The sequence below is a fragment of the Suillus fuscotomentosus genome, assembly GCF_016647785.1.
Source record: "Suillus fuscotomentosus strain FC203 chromosome Unknown F5891scaffold_32, whole genome shotgun sequence".
Taxonomy (NCBI): Eukaryota; Fungi; Basidiomycota; class Agaricomycetes; order Boletales; family Suillaceae; genus Suillus; species Suillus fuscotomentosus.
In genome coordinates this window covers 151702-169613 of record NW_024539544.1, presented here as the reverse complement: position 1 = coordinate 169613, position 17912 = coordinate 151702, and the positions used below count along the sequence as shown (strand labels likewise).

The 17912-nt window shown below is 49.9% G+C and overlaps 4 protein-coding genes across 4 annotated transcripts; 3 read left to right on the top strand and 1 right to left on the bottom strand.

Annotated features, from left to right (window-relative positions):
- Positions 1–1599: 1599 nt before the first annotated feature.
- F5891DRAFT_953782 (uncharacterized protein) lies at positions 1600–3745 on the top strand (the record flags this gene model as incomplete). Its single annotated transcript, XM_041375209.1, has 11 exons — positions 1600–1730; positions 1781–1879; positions 1930–2160; positions 2214–2307; positions 2355–2430; positions 2481–2605; positions 2651–2900; positions 2953–3034; positions 3085–3392; positions 3479–3598; positions 3660–3745. The coding sequence occupies 11 exons, from the start codon at positions 1600–1602 to the stop codon at positions 3743–3745; spliced, it is 1602 nt and encodes a 533-aa protein (XP_041225059.1).
- Positions 3746–4177: 432 nt separating this feature from the next.
- On the top strand, positions 4178–11884 carry F5891DRAFT_400643 (acetyl-CoA carboxylase). Its single transcript, XM_041371698.1, has 13 exons — positions 4178–4354; positions 4414–4496; positions 4592–4610; positions 4660–5304; positions 5356–5601; positions 5660–6759; positions 6816–7666; positions 7717–7863; positions 7912–8015; positions 8072–8240; positions 8293–11145; positions 11197–11609; positions 11664–11884. The coding sequence occupies exons 1-13, from the start codon at positions 4315–4317 to the stop codon at positions 11684–11686; spliced, it is 6693 nt and encodes a 2230-aa protein (XP_041225058.1). The 5' UTR covers positions 4178–4314; the 3' UTR covers positions 11687–11884.
- Positions 11885–12021: 137 nt separating this feature from the next.
- On the bottom strand, positions 12022–16049 carry F5891DRAFT_1233183 (armadillo-type protein; the record flags this gene model as incomplete). The annotated part of the gene is made up of 4 exons (XM_041369599.1): positions 13058–16049; positions 12929–13006; positions 12214–12875; positions 12022–12153 (listed from the first exon to the last, which is right to left on the bottom strand). Exons 1-4 carry the CDS (start codon positions 15846–15848, stop codon positions 12022–12024), a joined length of 3663 nt encoding a protein of 1220 aa, XP_041225057.1. The 5' UTR covers positions 15849–16049.
- Positions 16050–16747: 698 nt separating this feature from the next.
- On the top strand, positions 16748–17860 carry F5891DRAFT_400652 (uncharacterized protein). The gene is made up of 2 exons (XM_041371699.1): positions 16748–17523; positions 17583–17860. Exon 1 carries the CDS (start codon positions 16805–16807, stop codon positions 17516–17518), a length of 714 nt encoding a protein of 237 aa, XP_041225056.1. The 5' UTR covers positions 16748–16804; the 3' UTR covers positions 17519–17523; positions 17583–17860.
- Positions 17861–17912: the final 52 nt, after the last annotated feature.

Genomic DNA, 17912 nt, shown 5'->3' with positions numbered 1-17912 from the left:
TCCCTATCTCCGCAGGGCACATGCAAGTCTCCCGTGTTCTTGTCGGTTCCCAGTGCCCACTGCTTCGTCACGGTATTCCTCCAGAATCTCATCGACTAGTCGATTTTGAAACCTCTTCTCGCTAGGTGCCACCGGCTTCGCTGACAATAAGTGAACAAGGTTTTGTTTTGTTTTTCCAATCGTTTGCATGGAACTGCTTTGCCTTCAAAATTTGGTTGTCTTATGCAGACAGCTTCTCGAGCGCCTAGGCACATCCCCCTTGCCCCCCAAAGAATGGGCTACTGCAATGAGGCGAAACCATCAGTTCACACGCCACGCCAACCTTTATTCTGTTGACCTGCATGCGCACATCGCGCTTCATCGTGTCAATAAGCTGTATGTATGCCGTACTACATCCTGTATTTGATGTATCATATTCAGGTCTAATCTCGTTTCACATCGAATCTGGGACACATGGAGCCTACACGTAACACCGACCAGGACCAAGGAACCTCGGAAAGTAGTCACACGAGAGACAGTCGACGACCATTTCTAACCTGGGGAAAATACGCTTCTCTTGATTAGAGGTGTCGAGACAGTATCTATTAATCGGAGGTCAATATCGCTAGCAACAGTCCCCGGTGAGTGCCTAAAAATTGTGAAAAGCATAAATGTTCAAATCAGATAACATCCGGGAGGTTCCAAAATGTGGGATTTGGAATGCAACGTACGTCTGCACATATATTGAAATTCGTAAGCAAGCAAGTATTCAACGCCGAACATTGCATCATGGCCAATAGCCATGCACTTCCCGCTTGCCATACTGATTCAAAGGGGCAGCACGACACTCACGGTTTAGAACTTGATATGGATTCCCTCCTTTTTGAGTTGTTATCGAGCTATGCTCCATCCTATGTCAGCCTACGGGAAGCCATCCAATATCTAATATTATGCTGCGAGGTAATGAAGAACACATTCGATGTTTTGACTTAAGTTGGCATATTTGACACTTCCGATCCAGTGAATACCTTCCGAACCCAGCGTGCTCGCCGTTGTTCACCTTCTCAATCCTCCGGGTGCTTAATGGCATGTCCAAATCAGAAGGTTTTGCATCCACGGTGTCATAGAATGAACCAAATAAACTGTCTCTGTGATATCCAACTGACCTGCTTGCTAATACCAATCATCTCATGTGCAACAAGAACCGATTCCCAATGCTCGTGCATTACCAATTCACTCGGGCCGCCGTGACACTCGTGTGACGTCATGTGCACTAGTGTGCATGCACCTTATCTTGTCGTCTGCAAGTCTCACGGCAGGAAATTCGAGTCTCTTCCTATCTTCATGGGTCAAACAACACACACAGAGCGAGAGCCCTTCGCAGATGAAAAGGCACCTTCCATTGTCCAAAACATAGATTGGACAGCCAACGCAGATCCAGTGTTTGTATGGCACGCAACTCAAAACTACAAGCGTCGACGCATTGCTTTACGGTCGAAGATCCTTCATTTTGCATGTTTTTTGGGTCTTGTACTGCTCTCACATCACTTTTGGCCATATCTTACAACCAGTGCCTTCCCCTCTCACGAGAGCCAGAGGTTACTCGCTATTGATGATGATATGTGTCCACAAGTCTCTGCTATCACACCTTCGAGCCACACGACACTAATCGACGCTCTCGATGAGGAGTACGGAACCAAAGAGTTCAAACTCAAGGCGTACGAGTCACTGGGAGGCGCCGTGAGGATCCCGTGAGTATTTTGTCTCGGGGGTCGCTTCTCCTTCATTGAAATGGTCATAGGACTGTGTGCTATGACGATCTTGGCGCTCCAGAAGAGGACCCGCGGTGGAATGTATTTGATGACTTCCATACCTACATCGAACAGCGTTTCCTAAAGGTGTAAGTGGCATATATTAGTCGTGCCAAAGCATTCTTAAGAGAAAAATAAGCCACGCCACTCTGCAACGCACCAAGGTTGCGACCTATGCAGTCGTCTATCATTGGCAAGGAACAGACACATCTTTAAAACCACTCCTCTTGGCCGCGCATATAGATGTGGTCCCCACACTCGCTGCAACTGAAGCTAACTGGATCAACCCCCCGTTTTCGGGCTATTATGATGGTGAGTGGATTTGGGGGAGAGGCAGCTGCGACGACAAGCCTGGAGTCATCGGCATCATGTGAGTAGTAAAGAGTAGCATAAGCGTCATCGCGATGCTGATGGTTACGATAGGACAGCCATCGAGGCTCTCCTGGAGCAAGGGTTCAAACCTACAAGAACCGTCATCTTAGCTTTTGGCATCGACGAGGAGCGTGGCGGGCAAACTGTGAGTGCGCTTTTTACTTGACTGAAAATATTCCAATATCATCATAGGGAGCTGCGGCAATTGGGAAGTATCTCGTAAATACCTATGGAGAAGATTCCATTGCAATGATTGTCGATGAAGGAGGTAAGATGGCCCTTTGATTGAGTTGCAGCCGACTTCTCAAACCCATCAAGGAGGATTCTCAGACTTGAGCGGTACCGTTTTTGCAACTCCCGCAGTTGCTGAGAAAGGGTACTTGGACGTTCGTGTGGACGTTCTCACACCTGGAGGGCACTCAAGCAGGCCTCCTAGACACACCGTAAGCACACCACTTACACACAGTGACATGTCTCATAGTATGCAGGGCATTGGCATCCTCGCCAGCGTTGTCACCGAGCTGGAGGCGAACCCACACGTCCCGAAGCTTGCACGCGACCGAACTTACTATCAGGGTTTGCAGTGCAGGGCAAAATACGATGATGGGTTCCCCTCTGAGATGCGCAAACTCGTCATCGAATCGCAGACTAGCGATGAGAAATTACATGAGCTGGAGACAAAGCTTGATGATTTCGACCCAGCATACTCCGCTTCAGCGGGTACAACTCAAGCCATCGGTAAGTAAACAAGATTATCTCGCGTTGGCAGCTTGAAGGAACAGTTGATCAGACATTATCTACGGTGGCGTCAAGATCAACGCACTCCCTGAAGCCGTTTATGCCATTACAAACCACAGAATCGCAGACCACAGGTATGCGAAGGTGTATCACTATTCAGACCAATCCGCTCACAATGAAACAGCTCTGTTTCTGACCTTCAAGACCGGTTTGCGAGTATCGTCGCACCTGTTGCGGCGAAGCACAATATGTCTCTGAATGCATTTGGGAAGGAAATCGGCCTCGAGGCATCTACTACGTGGGGTCTTGTGAAGGTTTCAGATGCATTCGGCCCTGGATTAGAACCCGCACCTGTCACCCCAACTACCGGAAGTGGGCCATATGAACTACTTTCGGGTACCATCTTGTCCACGCTGGAGACCAACCTCCGTACGGACGACTTCCCTGAGTCTTCTGTCGTATCACCTGGTCTTTCCCTAGGTAGACTAGCGCGTTAATACTTCATATCGATTACTAACATGTTTATCCAATAATCACAGGAAACACGGGTAGGTGACGCTGATGACGAGAACACGGAGATCATCTGAACATGCGTTTTCCAGACACAAGGCACTACTGGAGCCTTACCAGACACATTTTCCGATATGGCCACCGTGGTACCACTGATGGCTATAATGGCGCCCATACCATTAATGAAGGTAAGCGTGCTGCCGCATTACCTGCTGTTTTACTCAATAACATGGTGGCCTCGATCTTTAGCCATCAGAGCAGAAGGCTTCTTGGAACAGATTCGTTTCTTTACGAGGTTGATTCTGAATGCTGATGAAACTCAGCTCCTGGATTGATCTAAGCGCGGCGATGGGAATGGAATCTAGAAATAGCCCCTATGTCGCTACTCACTTTCAGGTGACTTTTGGGTGACTTCGCTTGTACTTGCCGCGGTAATCGCGTGTGATCAAAGTTTTTAAACGCAGTTGTAATGATTAGCTATCTTGTATCTCGTGTGTATGAAACAAACGAATAAACGAATTTCGCATGGAAAACTTCCGTTGGGGAGGTTACATAAACGTCTGTGCCCGCACCCCATCTTACAACAAACGACGAGAGCGAGTATCGAAAACATATGGGACGACAACGCTGTTGCTGCTGTGTCGGCATGTTCTGAAACCTGTTTCGAAACACTCGATAAGAATAGTGAGAAGAACCTTTGACACCTGAGATACTTATAATTGGTTATTACGTAACAAAGTACATACTTTTGGGGCTCAGTCAAGAAGGTAAAATACTTGACAAGCCCCCATCATATCTGTGTCCCACTTGTCTTTCTCTTTCCTCCCATCATCATCTCCCATCTCTGGCAGCATAGTCTGCTGGCGAATTCAGTCCATCCAATAATCAATCACTGGTGGCAACGATGTCAGCTTACGATCACTCAAAAGTAGCCCACTTCATAGGTACGCGTCCTATCATTGAATAATAAATGACGCGTTTTGGATGTTGATCTCATTCTCAGGTGGAAATTCGCTGGATAAGGCTCCCGCTGGTCGTGTTACGGACTTTGTAAAGGCTAATGGCGGTCACACAGTCATCACGAAGGTAAGCCATCTTTCGGGTTCTTTAAACTGTGTTTCATGTATTTTATCGAACCCCATTGATTGAATATGATTCTGATTAATTTTTATCTTTTATAGGTACTTATTGCAAATAACGGTACGCACCAAAACAGGTCATACTGGGAAGGCTAACTCGTAATCCACAGGCATCGCGGCGGTCAAGGAGATTCGGTCCATCCGCCAATGGAGCTATGAAACGTTCGGAACAGAACGAGCTGTCGAGTTTACAGTTATGGCAACTCCTGAGGACCTCAAGGTAAATGCTGAGTACATCCGCATGGCGGACCAGTACATCGAGGTTCCAGGAGGATCGAACAATAACAATTATGCCAACGTTGACCTTATCATCGATGTTGCCGAACGTGCTGGCGTGCATGCCGTTTGGGCAGGATGGGGTCATGCGTCTGAAAACCCTCGACTGCCTGAGAGTCTCGCTGCATCGAAGAACCGTATAGTGTTCATCGGTCCCCCAGGAAGTGCCATGAGGAGTTTGGGAGACAAGATATCAAGTACGATCGTCGCTCAGAGTGCGGATGTTCCCTGCATGGCTTGGTCAGGCACTGGTATCTCGGATACTGTCATGTCAGAGCAGGGTTTTGTGACCGTTCCTGACAAAGCGTACAAGAGTGCTTGTATCACAAGTGTTGAGGAGGGTCTCGCCAAGGTCGAGACTATTGGATATCCAATCATGATCAAGGCCAGTGAGGGTGGAGGAGGAAAGGGCATTCGTAAAGTCGATCATCCGGATGCGTTCAAGAATGCATTCCAAGCCGTTGCAGGAGAAATTCCAGGTACCGCGTGATTTAATTTGATTGAAGCGTCTCCTAACCTCCCTTCCCCAGGATCGCCCATTTTCATCATGAAGCTAGCTGGTCAGGCGCGACACTTAGAGGTCCAGTTACTCGCCGATCAGTATGGCAATGCCATCTCTCTATTCGGACGTGACTGTTCCGTTCAACGTCGTCACCAGAAGATTATCGAGGAAGCCCCCGTCACCATTGCAAAGGAAGATACCTTTGAGCAGATGGAACGCGCAGCAGTCCGGTTAGCGAAGCTAGTCGGATATGTCAGCGCAGGAACAGTCGAATGTATGCGCATCATTTTTCATGGGCCCTCTCAAAAATTTGCTGACTAATTTCCTTTCAGATCTCTACAGTCATGGGGAAGATGTGTTCTACTTCCTTGAGCTGAACCCTCGCTTGCAAGTCGAGCATCCGACGACTGAAATGGTTTCCGGTGTCAATTTACCTGCTGCCCAACTACAGGTAGCCATGGGTATTCCCCTCCACAGGATTCGTCATATCCGCACTCTTTACGGCGTGGCTCCTAATGCTTCGTCCGAAATCGATTTCGACATGGTAAAGCCTGAGTCGAATCAGCTTCAGCGCAAACCGCGTCCCAAAGGTCATGTCGTTGCAGTTCGTATCACTGCCGAGAACCCTGACGCTGGATTCAAACCTTCATCTGGATCTTTGCAAGAGCTTAACTTCCGATCCAGTACGAATGTGTGGGGTTACTTCTCCGTCAGCACTGCGGGTGGTTTGCATGAGTTCGCTGATTCTCAATTTGGTCATATTTTCGCATATGGCGAGGATCGATCCGAGAGTAGGAAGAACATGATTGTCGCGTTGAAGGAGCTTAGCATTCGTGGTGACTTCCGAACTACTGTCGAGTATCTCATCAAGCTTCTTGAACTCGAGGCGTTCACCGAAAACACCTTCACAACTGGGTGGCTGGACACCCTTATCAGCAACAAGCTCACCGCCGAGCGTCCTGACGCTACTCTTGCTGTCGTCTGTGGTGCAGTGACGAAGGCTCATCTCGCTGCTGACGCTTGCACCAGCGAGTACAAACGCATCCTTGACAAGGGTCAGGTTCCTGCTCGTGACCTGCTCAAAACCGTCTTCGGCGTAGATTTCATCTATGAGAACACTCGGTATAACTTTACTTGCGCACGCTCCTCCAAGAACATGTGGACACTGTTCTTGAACGGTGGTCGGACCATGGTCGGTGCTCGTCCGCTGGCTGATGGTGGATTGCTTGTCATGCTCGATGGCCGGAGTCATTCCGTATATTGGAGAGAGGAAGTAGGCGCGCTGCGTCTCATGGTCGACGCAAAGACATGTTTGATTGAGCAGGAGAATGACCCCACGCAACTCAGAAGCCCGAGTCCCGGCAAGCTTGTCAGGTTCCTTGTCGATAGCGGTGATCATATTAACGCTGGCGAGACCTACGCAGAAATCGAGGTAAGTCTTCTATGGTATAGACGTGATGTTTCAGTGCCTGAGCTAGTTGTCTCCAGGTCATGAAGATGTATATGCCACTCGTAGCTGCTGAGGACGGTATTGTCCAGTTTGTCAAGCAGCCTGGTGTCAGCCTTGAACCTGGTGACATCCTTGGCATCCTTACCCTGGATGACCCAGCTCGCGTCAAGCACGCTAAACCTTTTGAAGGCCTCCTCCCTCCTATGGGTCTTCCTGGTATCATCGGCAACAAGACCTATCAGCGTTTCGTTCGCTGCATGGGTACACTCAATGACATTCTTGAGGGTTATGACAATCAGGCTATCATGGCCTCAACCTTCAAGGACATCGTCGAGGTGCTGCATGACCCTGAGCTTCCTTACTCTGAGGTCAATGCTATCTTATCTGCGCTTGCCGGCCGCATGCCCGCAAGACTTGAAGAGGGTATCCGTGGCGCGATCGAGACCGCCAAATCGAAGAGCGACGCTCACGAGTTCCCCGCAGTGCGCATCAAGAAGGTACTCGAGCACTACGTTCAGGACTCCATCTTGCCCAATGACAGGGCAATGTTCCGCATGCAACTCACTGCTCTATATGACGTCCTGGAACGCTTTATGGGTGGTATGAAAGGTCACGAGGTGCACACGATCGCCAACCTTCTTTCTGCATACGAGCAGACTGAGAAACTCTTCGGTGGAAGCATTGAGGCCCGTGTCCTCAAACTTCGAGAACAACACAAGGACGATCTCGACAAGGTTGTCGCACTTGTACTCAGTCACACAAAGGCGCAGAGCAAGTCGAAGCTAGTGTTGGCCATGCTTGACTACGTCAAGACAAGTGGTTTGCCTGTTTCGAACGCAGAAAGTCGACTTTACCAGGTCCTCAACGACCTTGCAGCTCTTGAATCCAAGTAGGGTCCTGTGTTTTCTTTCGTTATGATCACTCACCAAGCATTTTCAGGTCCTCTACCTCCGTTTCTCTTAAAGCTCGCGAGGTTCTCATTCTCGGGCAGATGCCGTCATACGAGGAGCGTCTCATTCAAATGGAGGCTATTTTGAAAGCATCGGTCTCTTCGAGCGTTTATGGCGAATCTGGCACTGCTAACAGGTAAGACAATTAATCTGATGTTGCAACTGTCGCTAACAACCTATTCAGGGCTCCATCTCCTGAAATCTTACGAGAGTTGAGTGACTCGCGTTATACCGTCTACGACGTCCTTCCTGCGTTCTTCTCGCACTCCGACCCAGTTGTCACAATGGGTGCGTCTTTAACTTGATGAACTAATGCAGTAATTTTGACCTGGACCGTCTATCAGCTGCCTTCGAGGTTTATATCCGACGTGCTTACCGCGCTTACTCACTTCTATCCATTGACTACGAGGAGGGTGATGGTTCGGATGACGGCGAATTGCCGAGCGCTGCCACTTGGAGGTTTAACCTTGGTCAATCTCATTCGCCACCATCGACTCCAAGCGTCACTGCACCGTGAGTTTACCGTACAGCAGCTTCTTCATTCGACTCACTCACTTGATCATAGTGACCCTCGCCGCCAGGGCTCAGTCAGCGATTTAACCTATCTCATTAGTCGCAGCCAGTCTCAGCCTATCCGAAGTGGTGTCATTTCATCATTTTCTGACCTTGCTGCCATGGCACGAGGCTTCGAGAAGGTTGCCGACCTCCTCCCTATGTTTGACGTCGACGAATTCACCCAGCGTTATGGTAACAACCAGCCGCCTAACGTGATGAATCTGGCACTCCGTATCTTTGACAAGACCGATGACGTTGCCGAAGAAACTTGGGCGGAGCAGTTGACAAAGTTCTTGAACGATCGCAATGGCGTACTCGCAAAGCGTGGCGTCCGTCGCGTCACTATTCTTATCTGCCGCCGCGGGCAATACCCGATGTACTTCACCCTTCGCAACTCCGGCGGCTCCTGGGTCGAGGAGCAAGCCATCCGTAACATTGAACCGGCTCTTGCTTTCCAGCTGGAGCTCAGCCGTTTGTCCCACTACAAACTTACACCCTGTTTCGTCGAGACCAAGCAGATTCACATCTACCATGCCATTGCTCGGGAAAACCAACTGGACAACCGCTTCTTCATTCGCGCACTCATCCGTCCCGGACGCCTACGTGGCTCGATGAGTACCGCAGAGTACCTTGTTTCTGAAACCGATCGTCTTGTCACGAGCGTCCTCGACGCACTGGAAGTTGTCAGTGCACAACACCGCAATGCTGACGTCAACCACATCTTCATGAACTTCGTCTACAACCTTGCAGTCTCATATGAAGACGTTTTGACGGCTATCGCTGGATTCATTGAGCGACATGGAAAACGGTTATGGCGTCTCCACGTCACTGGTTCTGAAATTCGCATTGCTCTGGAAGATAGCGAGGGGAATGTTACCCCTATTCGCTGCATTATAGAGAACGTATCTGGATTTGTAGTCAACTTCCATGGTTATCAGGAGATCACAACAGACAAAGGTACCACTATCTTGAAATCCATTGGAGAAAAGGGGCCTCTCCACCTCCAGCCCGTCCACCAGCCGTACCCAACCAAAGAGTCGTTGCAACCCAAGCGTTATCAGGCGCATCTTATCGGCACCACTTATGTCTATGACTTCCCCGAGCTCTTTTCCAAAGCCTTGCACAACCTCTGGATCAAGGCTCGTACGACTGATTCTTCCTTGAGCTCACCTAAGAACACTCTGGAGGCGAAGGAACTCGTACTTGATGAGCACGATGAACTCGCAGAAGTTGAACGTGCTCCAGGAAACAACACCTTCGGTATGGTTGCTTGGGTGTTCACTCTCAGGACGCCTGAGTATCCCAGCGGGCGCAAAATAGTTGTGATTGCCAACGACATCACCTACAAAATTGGCTCGTTTGGTCCCATCGAAGATCAATTCTTCTACACAGTCACCAAATACGCTCGCGAACACGGCCTTCCTCGCGTTTACCTTTCTGCCAACTCTGGCGCTCGCATTGGCTTGGGAGAAGAAGTGATGAACCTCTTTTCGTGTTCCTGGAACGATGATGGGCACCCTGAGAAAGGCATCGATTACATTTACCTGACTCGGGAGAACTATCTGAAGGTTCAAGAGAAGGCTGCTGCATCTGTGCGCACAGCTGAGATAGAGGTTAATGGCGAGGTGCGCTACAAGATCACCGACATTATAGGTCTGCAGGATGGTCTCGGTGTTGAGAGTCTGAAAGGATCAGGTCTTATCGCTGGGGAAACATCACGGGCATACGACGACATCTTCACCATCACTTTGGTCACCGCTCGGTCAGTTGGAATCGGAGCTTATCTCGTGCGTCTTGGAGAACGTGCGGTGCAAGTTGAAGGCCAGCCTATCATTCTCACTGGTGCTCCAGCCCTGAACAAGGTGCTCGGACGGGAGGTATATACCTCCAACTTGCAGCTTGGAGGGACGCAGATCATGTACAAGAACGGTGTATCGCATCTCACCGCTAGCAGCGACTTGGAGGGTGTCACGCACATCTTGCAGTGGCTATCATATGTTCCAGAGTCGAAGGGCGACTCCCTGCCTATTCGCGAAACCTCAGACTCTTGGGATCGCGATATCGCCTTTACGCCTCCCAAGGGTCCTTATGATCCTCGTTGGTTCATTGAAGGCAAAGAAGATGAACACACGTCGCAGTGGCTCACTGGCTTCTTCGACAAGGGGTCTTTCCAGGAGACACTCGGCGGGTGGGCCCAGACTGTCGTAGTTGGCCGTGCACGCCTTGGTGGTATTCCCATGGGTGTTATTGCCGTCGAGACCCGCACAATTGAGCGCATTGTTCCCGCAGATCCTGCTAACCCAGCGTCGTTTGAGCAACGAGTCATGGAGGCAGGTCAAGTCTGGTACCCCAACTCCGCCTACAAGACCGCCCAGGCCATCTTCGATTTCAATCGCGAGGGACTTCCTCTCATCATCTTCGCCAATTGGCGTGGGTTCTCCGGTGGTCAGCAAGACATGTACGACGAAGTGCTCAAACAGGGTTCAAAAATCGTTGATGGGCTGTCCGCCTACAAACAGCCTGTCTTTGTTTACATCGTCCCCAACGGTGAACTGCGCGGCGGTGCCTGGGTCGTTCTTGATCCCTCGATCAACCCAGAGAAGATGGAGATGTATGCAGATGTCGAGGCTCGTGCTGGTGTCCTCGAGCCAGAGGGTATTGTTGAGATCAAGATGCGCCGAGACAAGATCTTGACATTGATGGAGCGTCTTGACTCGACGTACGCGGAGCTCAAGCAAGCTAGCAAGGATACCAGCAAGACTGCCGAGGAGAGAGCCCAGGCAACACAGGCATTAGCCAATAGGGAGACCTTCTTGCAGCCCACGTATAAGCAGCTTGCTTTGCTTTACGCAGACCTTCACGAGTAGGTGTTCCTCCAACCCCAAAAGATGATCTCTGTCTGATTTATGTACAGTCGCGCTGGGCGAATGGAAGCCAAAGGTTGTGCGAAACCCGCCATATGGAAAGACGCCCGGAGATACTTCTACTGGGCCCTTCGCGCCCGCATCGCACGCTCCGGCTTGCTCGATCTGATTGAAGATGGTAACCCCGAGATGGAGTCTGAGGAGCGCGCCGCATTGTTGGACTCGCTTATCCCTGATATCGACTTGTCTAACAATCGTGCTTTGGCTGAAGTCCTTGAGCAGCTCGACATCACGTCAACCTTGTCGAAACTCAAGGCCGATCATCTGCTCAGTCACTTTGCGGAGGTTGCAGAGGAAGACCGCAAGGCTTCCCTAGATGGTCTTGTTCGCATCATCGACAGTCTCTCGGATGGCGAGAAGATGACCTTGCAATCCGCTATACAGAACTCTGTGCGCTTAGTCGGTAAGCTTGGTCTGATCGTTTTGCGAGGTTAATTCTGACGCAATATGACTCCAGGACCTCCTTCGTACTCTAATTGAACAAGACTTGCTCTGATATTTCCTGGCTATTTTCTCTGGTTCCTACTACGGCTTTACGATACTTTTTGTTCATTTGCTTAGACCATACACATAATACCTCGCATAGATGTCTACAATACGCCAGTCTGAAATGTTGTCAATCCGTTCAGCACACGATGCTGAATCCACTTGAACTGCATAGTAGTCATGAACAACAAATGACACGAAACATCAGGTGCTTGACATAATGTTGAAGGACCCATCATTCCATTATTGCACTTAGATCTACACAAGGCATGGTAATAAAAACATAAGTAACTCAGTGCCTAATCATACATATCAGCATTCGACGTTGTTCAGAGGAACATCTGCAGTGGATGTCTGTCATATACATTTTGTCCTTCGCTGAGCTCACCCAGGTCGGGATAGAAGGGAACCATAGCATCCGAAGCGCCCAGGTACAATGCGTTATAGACGCGCCAGTAGACCTAGTAGCAAAGTAAATTGAATCAGTACGCGATATAGAATATGCACCTGAAAAGACGCACCTCGCGGACTTTGCGTGCAGGGTGGAATAGACCTTGAAGAACGTAGCTCAAGAGGACACCGGGGCCAAGACATACACGCATTGCTTCGATTGCATCCATGACAGCGCCAATGACGTGCGGCGACGTTTCAAAACAGTTAGGCCAGACAAGATTCATCAGGTGCATCATAGAGTCTTCGCAGCCCATGCCCGCGACACCAAGTGCGATGTGCTTCACGATGACGCTAGCAGTTTGACGATGAACAAGGTCGCGATCTGTGAGAGCATCTTCAAGCATGGTGACCACGGAGTCACAGTAGTACGCCGATTGGGGACCAATATATTCGAAGACGAATGTGAGGGCTTTGAGACAACCGGTGCGCACGTTGAGCTCCGCTGTCCGATATTCATTCAAGATGGCAGGGATACACGTGAAGGGACCACAAGTCTCAGCGACGATGGCGATGGCGACAGTGCTACAAACACGACTTTGACGTTCTTGCACGCGCAAGTTGGTGAGAAGAACCGAGAGAACATCCTGAGGACCCAAGGACTTCGCGATATATCCGAAGGAGTTGACAGCAGCACGCCGAATACCTTTCTTGTGTGCCTTCAATAAATCCAGTAGCTCGAAACAGATGCGCATCCACTCTCGTGCCGGCACGAATTCTGCCCCACGATCAGCTGGTTGAAAAATAAGTTAGCGAATGAAATGAATACATCACATCAACACTCACCAATACGACCAATCAAGTTGATAGATGCCTCCTGCACCTTCTCATGACGATTACGAAGGATAGGCGTCATTCGAGGCACTAATCACAGGTATCAGCAATCAATGTTACAACATAGTAAAAGCAACTCACAAAGATCCTTGACCGGCGGATTCATCTGCGTCATACCAACAACATTAGCAATTGCTCCCTCTGCAGCAATGATACTACCGAGAGTGTCGGGATATTCTTCACCAAGCTGCTCGAAAAGAACGAGGCCCAGCTTGCTGAGAAGTTGGTCTTCACCGCACTGCTTGATTACGACAGCCAGCCTCGTCGTGAGATCTGCAGCTTGTTGCCGGACCTTAGCGCTTTTGTTATTGAGCCGCCAGAGCACGGTAGAGACAATCTGCGTGAGATAGGGCTTGACACGAATACCAAGGGCATTGACCACCGTACCGAAGCCATCAAGCATGACTTGATCCTCGGTGGTCTGTTCCTGGAAGGAGTAAATGATGCCGTCAACGAGACGGACCTCGAGCCGCTCGTCAATATCTGAAGCACCGAGCATGGCGACGACTTTGGTAATTGTTTCCATGACCATCTTTCGGTAAGGCTCAGCTTCATCCTTCAGCTCATTCACAACTCTGCCGACTATCTCGGACACCCCAGCCTTCTGCGCCAGCTCGACAGTCGTTTCTACAACTTGCCGATAGTTTCGCCTATCAAGTGCCATGCGGCGAACCCAGAATGCCCTGAAGAAGTCGGGTAGGATATCCTGCTTGATGTATTGAGGGGTGACACCCTCAGTGGCTGCGCATTGCTTGACCACCTTGAGGACGATCTTCTTCATCTCTTCGTCAGAGGTTTGGAATTCACGAATGAGAATGACTGTAACTTCCTTGGTGTAGTAGGATGCGTACTCGGGGTCCATGAGGGGAATAATAAAGCCGATAGCCTTCAAGAAGGCAGCAAGGCCTTTGCCACGATGCAGACGAATACCGAGCCAAAGTGGCTTCAGCACCTCATCGAAGGACTCGATACCGTAGGGCGCAGCTGCTTCAGCAAGGGCGGCAAGTCCGAGTGCAGTCATGGTCCGCACTTTCTGCTGCTCATCCTGCAGACCGTGCGCAATACAGGCCACGAGATTGCGAAGATGGGGCAAGACGGCGCAACCCATCATGATAGCGATCTGTTGCACAATACGGATACCGGTATGCCGCGCCTGCCACGATTTCTTACTGCGACATACGGCCTTCAGGAAAGGTAAGAGCGAGGGGATACCGAGCGCGGAGGCAACGACAGAGAATGCACGAGCGGTGGTGTTACGAACGTACTCGTCGGCGTGGTCAATGTCAGGACGCATAGTGGATATCATGTGTGCAAGACCGGCAGCCTTGGAAAGGTTGGATATAATCTCCCGACCCTCCACACGAGCATAGTAATCCTCATCAATGAGGAGCGGCTCAATGACAACGAGAATTTTGTGAACGTACGGACGGACAAGGTCATCGAGCTTGTAGAGGACACGATCGATGACCTTCACAAGTAGGTGGCGCTCTTGATCCTCGAGAGTACGTTCCATGAGCAAGGGAAGGATCTTGTCAAAAAGAGGACCGGCACCAAACTCGCGGGCCTTGTCAGTGATTTGACGGAGGGCAGTTTTTCGTACAGGAGGAGTACCGTTTTTTATCTTCAAAAGTAAACGCATGATTTTGCGCTCCTTCATCTCATCCACCGAAAGCTCCGTTTCGTCTTCCTCCTTAAGAATCTTGGCGAAGTATTGAGCATCCTCGGCCTTGAAAAATGCAAGACTACCGACACCAGGTATTTCGGTGGGAAGTTCAGGCGCGAGGCCTGCGGCAGCAGCCACTGCTGCAGCATCTGAACCCTCCTGGATATGGAAGCCACCTACTTCTGTGACCGGTGCACCCATAAGCTTGCGGGGAGCTACCATTGGTGCATACCCAGGGGGAGGAGTAACAATAGCATATCCAGTGGCCGGCAAAATAGCATCCAACTCCTCATCACTGAGATAACGATTATGTTTATCCTCCTGCATGATACCCGGCGCATTCATTATTATCTGCGTCATTGGGGCTTCCGGAATGACAGCAGCTTGATCCCAGCGAGATTTCTTAGGTGTCTCACCGACAGCCTCTGCCGGAGTAGCGTCCCAGCGAGAACGACGTTTTTTCGGCGCAGATGCTTCCAAAGCTTCTTTCGACCATTCGTTTTTATCAGTCTTATTAGGGTCAACATTCTCGTCCGCAGGCTCAGGAACGTCCCATCTCCGTTTGCGTTTGGTCCCAGAAGTAGCTTCACGAGAGTTCGCGAGCTCCCTTGCAGCGGCAAGCTCCATGGCGACATCCTCGAGTTCGGCACGAGGAGGGGTCTTGTCGAGGTCCATTTTTATCTTTCCCTCTTCTCTTTCCTGCCTCTCTTTCTCTTCAATTGCCCGCCTGACTCTTGCTTCCTCTTGCTCCAACCTAGCCAGTCTCATCGCCTCTTTGTATCCTCCTTCCACCTCCATACCATCTTCAACGGGTTTAAAAGCATCTGCACTCTCCTGAGCGACACGACTGAAGCGACGGTTGTGGTAGTCGGACTGCCGCTGCGGCAATCTGACGTTTTGAGGCTGTTTCTGCGAATGGATCAAAATTGTCTTCTTCCGCAAGATCTGCAAACTCCTGTAATATTTCCCTTGGTGCGGTAAACGAGTCGACGAGTCTTGGAGAGTTGGGAGCTGACATGGTGGAGGGTGCTGGTGGTGCAGAACAAAGTCGTGAACATCGTGACCGACAGCGAGCTGAGTATGAATAATCCCAGTCGCAAGCAAGACCAAATAAATATACCAATCGGTATCAGTCAGGGACCAGCTCAGGTCCAGCTGACTAGGCTTTGACTCTTTGTTGGCAAAATGCACAGATTGTTCCTCGTGCATGAACTACTCGTGATAATATGTGAGCATCTGTATGACGAAGACGATATCCCAAATGCTTCCAAAGAGGCCCTAGCACGTCTTGCCAGAACCTGCAAGGCCTTTCATGCGGTGGCATTGAATGCTCTCTGGTCAAATCTCGACGGCGTTGCGCCCCTAATCCAATGCTTGCCTGCAGAAGTCACTCGATTGTATTGGCGTCTGGTATGTCGTTTGTTGTTTACAGCAGTATTTAATTCATCGAGTACTTATCATCTCCTTAGCCTCTAGGTACAGCAGTGGTTGGTATTGAACGGGCACCTCGAAAAGCAGAGTGGGACATCATTCGAGGCTATGCTAGTCGTGTTCAACGTCTGCGTGTCTTAAACCCCCTTCGTCCTGTAGAACCATCCGTCATTTTTACACTTTCCCGTCCACCTACTGGCACATCCCCACTGTTCCCGAATCTACGCTCGCTCGTCTGGAATGACAGCAGACCCCAAACTATGGGCTTCTTGCAAACTCTATGTGGACCTCTTCTGACATCCCTTAAGTTTGATTGCTCGAGTACTGGAACTGCTCGGTTGGATGCGGCTGGATCTGCTATATGGAATGCTATTCCTACCACTTGCCCTGCTGTCAAAGTCATCACCCTTCCCTCCAGTCCCCCCGGCTTTCTGATTCCAAACATGCTTCGCACATGGAACCACCTCGAGGAAGTCACATGTGGTGAAATCGATATTGTCATCTTTCGTCATCTCGCCAAACAAACCTACTTACGCAAACTTGCATTTACATTATCACAATCCATCTCCCAAGATCTGACAGACCACCCTCTATCTCCGCGTACTTTTTCGCGCCTCCGTGAACTGGAAGTTCATGCACCTGAACTACCTTCCTTGATCGACTTCATGCAGAAACTAGAGATACATCCCATATGTATCCGTGGTCGAGTGGATGCTGGTCCAACTCCTTGCGACATGAGAGTATTTTTTGCCTTTCTCACGGAGCATTATGTGGGAGTCAAGCTGCAGAATATCTCATTGCAGCGTCTGCCTGGTATACGAATTATTCCTGTGGCTCAACCCCCGCTGTTGTCACCTACTGGTAATCGTGTTAACGGACAGCCATCCCACACCGGCATTCATGGCAGTAATTTCATGCCTCTCGCCCAGTTTGGTAGCATTGATACCTTGGTGATTGACGTGAATTGCAGTATACATCTCACAGACGAAGATCTGGCATCCTTGGCGGCTGCATGGCCTCACCTCCGGGCCTTGAGTATCAACAAAATGCACGGTTGGGTCGTCAAATCTGACATCACCCAAATTGGCTTGCTTGAGTTGCTTCAACGTTGCCCCAAACTCCAGACTCTTTGCATTGCAATCGATACCGACACATTTACAGAGGTGCCCTTGGATCGCCCAGGAGGTGGAGTCCAAAATATGAATATCCGGACACTTGCTTTTGCCGACTCGGTTATCCAACTTCACGCAACTACCGTAGTCGCTGCATTCCTGTCCGATATATTCCCCAGGCTCAATGAGGTTACTGCTTGGAAGTCGGATCGAATGCGTACCCGACGGGACGTGGACCCGATAGTGCACGCCACTCGTTGGGAAGGCGTTTCTCAGGAAATCAGGGGAATGATCAGAATTCGACAACAGGAAAGGAGGTGGCGCCGCAACGAATAAACCAGGTGCATTTTTTGTTCAAGATTTTGATACGATATACATTGATTAACTTAACCATCAATAGATGTCGACTTTCCCAGTTCGATGTTCATGATTTCTAGGGAACGGTTGGCTACCAGGTCTTACTTATTCGAAGTACAGTGCAGGAGCTCTGATCTATCGCTCGGTATGTATGAGGGTGGAAGTATGGTGGTTCCCAGGAAGGAATAAACAATCATTGAAGGCTGGGTCGATTAACTACTCACTCAATATTTGACCTAATCTCGGAGTGATCGGGTGGTCTTCAAAAAATTTGTATCATAATCGATCACGGAATGATGATGATGATGATGATGATCTCTCGCAGGCCATGATCTGATCCTTACCAGTGCGTGAACAGCAAATTCTGCCACTG

Bases quoted from the DNA above. Each gene is read 5' to 3' on its own strand.
- F5891DRAFT_400643 (XM_041371698.1), top strand. From the start codon at position 4,315: ATGTCAGCTTACGATCACTCAAAAGTAGCCCACTTCATAG. The intron at 7,864-7,911 runs GTAAGACAATTA...CAACCTATTCAG, and splicing joins GAATCTGGCACTGCTAACAG to GGCTCCATCTCCTGAAATCT. The intron at 8,016-8,071 runs GTGCGTCTTTAA...ACCGTCTATCAG, and splicing joins CGACCCAGTTGTCACAATGG to CTGCCTTCGAGGTTTATATC.
- F5891DRAFT_400652 (XM_041371699.1), top strand. From the start codon at position 16,805: ATGAGAGTATTTTTTGCCTTTCTCACGGAGCATTATGTGGGAGTCAAG.